This window comes from Nicotiana attenuata, unplaced genomic scaffold (genome assembly GCF_001879085.1).
Source record: "Nicotiana attenuata strain UT unplaced genomic scaffold, NIATTr2, whole genome shotgun sequence".
Taxonomy (NCBI): Eukaryota; Viridiplantae; Streptophyta; class Magnoliopsida; order Solanales; family Solanaceae; genus Nicotiana; species Nicotiana attenuata.
In genome coordinates this window covers 74094-75406 of record NW_017672128.1, presented here as the reverse complement: position 1 = coordinate 75406, position 1313 = coordinate 74094, and the positions used below count along the sequence as shown (strand labels likewise).

Sequence of the window (1313 nt, the reverse complement as noted above, 5' to 3'; positions counted from 1 at the left end):
ATCTATTCGAAACTTAGAGAGGCAAGTGGGGCAGGTTGCTAGTCTGTTATCCGAGAGGTCTCCAGGAACCCTCGTTGTGGATACTGAAAGGAATCCAATGGAAATAATAAATGCAGTGTTATTGAGGAATGTAAAATTATTTCAAGATCTGTTGGTAGCAGAGAAGAGTGAGTTAACGGGAAATCAATTTAAGAATGAAGTGAGGGCAGAGCAAGAGGATGATCTAAAGAAGAAGAACTAATATGAAGTTCCAACAAAGGAATAAGGAAGAAAAACAAAGAATGAATGAGGAGATTGAAGAAAGTAAGTATATGCCTACTCTACCTTTCCCGCAGAAGCAGAGAAGAGAGAAGTTGGACAAACGATTCGGGCGCTTTCTAGAAGTTCTCAAGCAGGGCATGTGAATATACCTTTCACGGATGTTTTTTCACAAATGCCAGCTTATGCTTAATTCTTGGACGAGATATTTTCCAAAAATCTAAAAGTGGAAGAGACATCGGTTGTCAAGCTCACAGAGCAGTAGTTCCATTCTGCAAAATAAACTTCCTCAAAAATGTGGAGATTCAAGGAGTTTTACTATACGTTGTTCGTTAGGAAGTACTAAATTTTAAAAATCTTTGTGTGATTCAGGTGCTTCTATTAATCTTATGCCTTTGTCTATTCTCAGGAAATTAGAGGGAGAGATTGGAGAAATCAAGGCGATACCTGTGTCCTTGCAGCTGGCAGATCAAAGCACGCTCATACCTGAAGGAATAGTGGAAGATGAGCTAGTTCGAGTGGAAAAATTTGTGTTCCCTATGGACTTCATTATGGTGAACATGGAGGAGAATTGGGAGGTCCCTCTGATTTTAGGAAGACCCTTCTTGGCTACGGGTAGAGTAATTCTGGATATTCAGGAATGCCAGCTCATGCTCAGAGTGGGGAAATAAAGGGTGATCTTCAAGATGGAAGCCCTAAAGGAGCAACATGAAGAGAGTAAAACTGAAGTGTGGGGTGTACCCAAAGAAGGCTGAAAAGAAGCTCTGAGCATGGATGTGTGCATTGGGTCGGCCATGCAAAGGAGATCCCGACTTTGATTCAGACCCCGACCAGATGAATCAGGGAAGTTTCATTTACCTCTTGCTTGTTATTTTTGTGTCATGGGAACATGCCACAATTTAAAGTGTGGGATGGGGGATGTAAATATGTACATGTGTGTTTGTTTTCGTTTCTTTTGAAAAAACAAAGAAAAAATTTGACTTTTCCCGACGATGGAGTTCCTCGATTGTCTTCTTGAGAGATCGAATTCAAAGAAGAAAAAAGATATTTTGTTT

The 1313-nt window shown here is 40.3% G+C and overlaps 1 protein-coding gene across 1 annotated transcript; it reads left to right on the top strand.

The window, feature by feature from the left end:
* Positions 1-242: 242 nt before the first annotated feature.
* Positions 243-929, top strand: LOC109211961. The gene is made up of 2 exons (XM_019375563.1): positions 243-396; positions 631-929. The coding sequence occupies exons 1-2, from the start codon at positions 243-245 to the stop codon at positions 927-929; spliced, it is 453 nt and encodes a 150-aa protein (XP_019231108.1).
* The last annotated feature ends 384 nt before the right edge of the window (positions 930-1313 follow it).

Bases quoted from the DNA above. Each gene is read 5' to 3' on its own strand.
- LOC109211961 (XM_019375563.1), top strand. From the start codon at position 243: ATGAAGTTCCAACAAAGGAATAAGGAAGAAAAACAAAGAATGAATGAG. The intron at 397-630 runs GCATGTGAATAT...TGTGTGATTCAG, and splicing joins TCTAGAAGTTCTCAAGCAGG to GTGCTTCTATTAATCTTATG.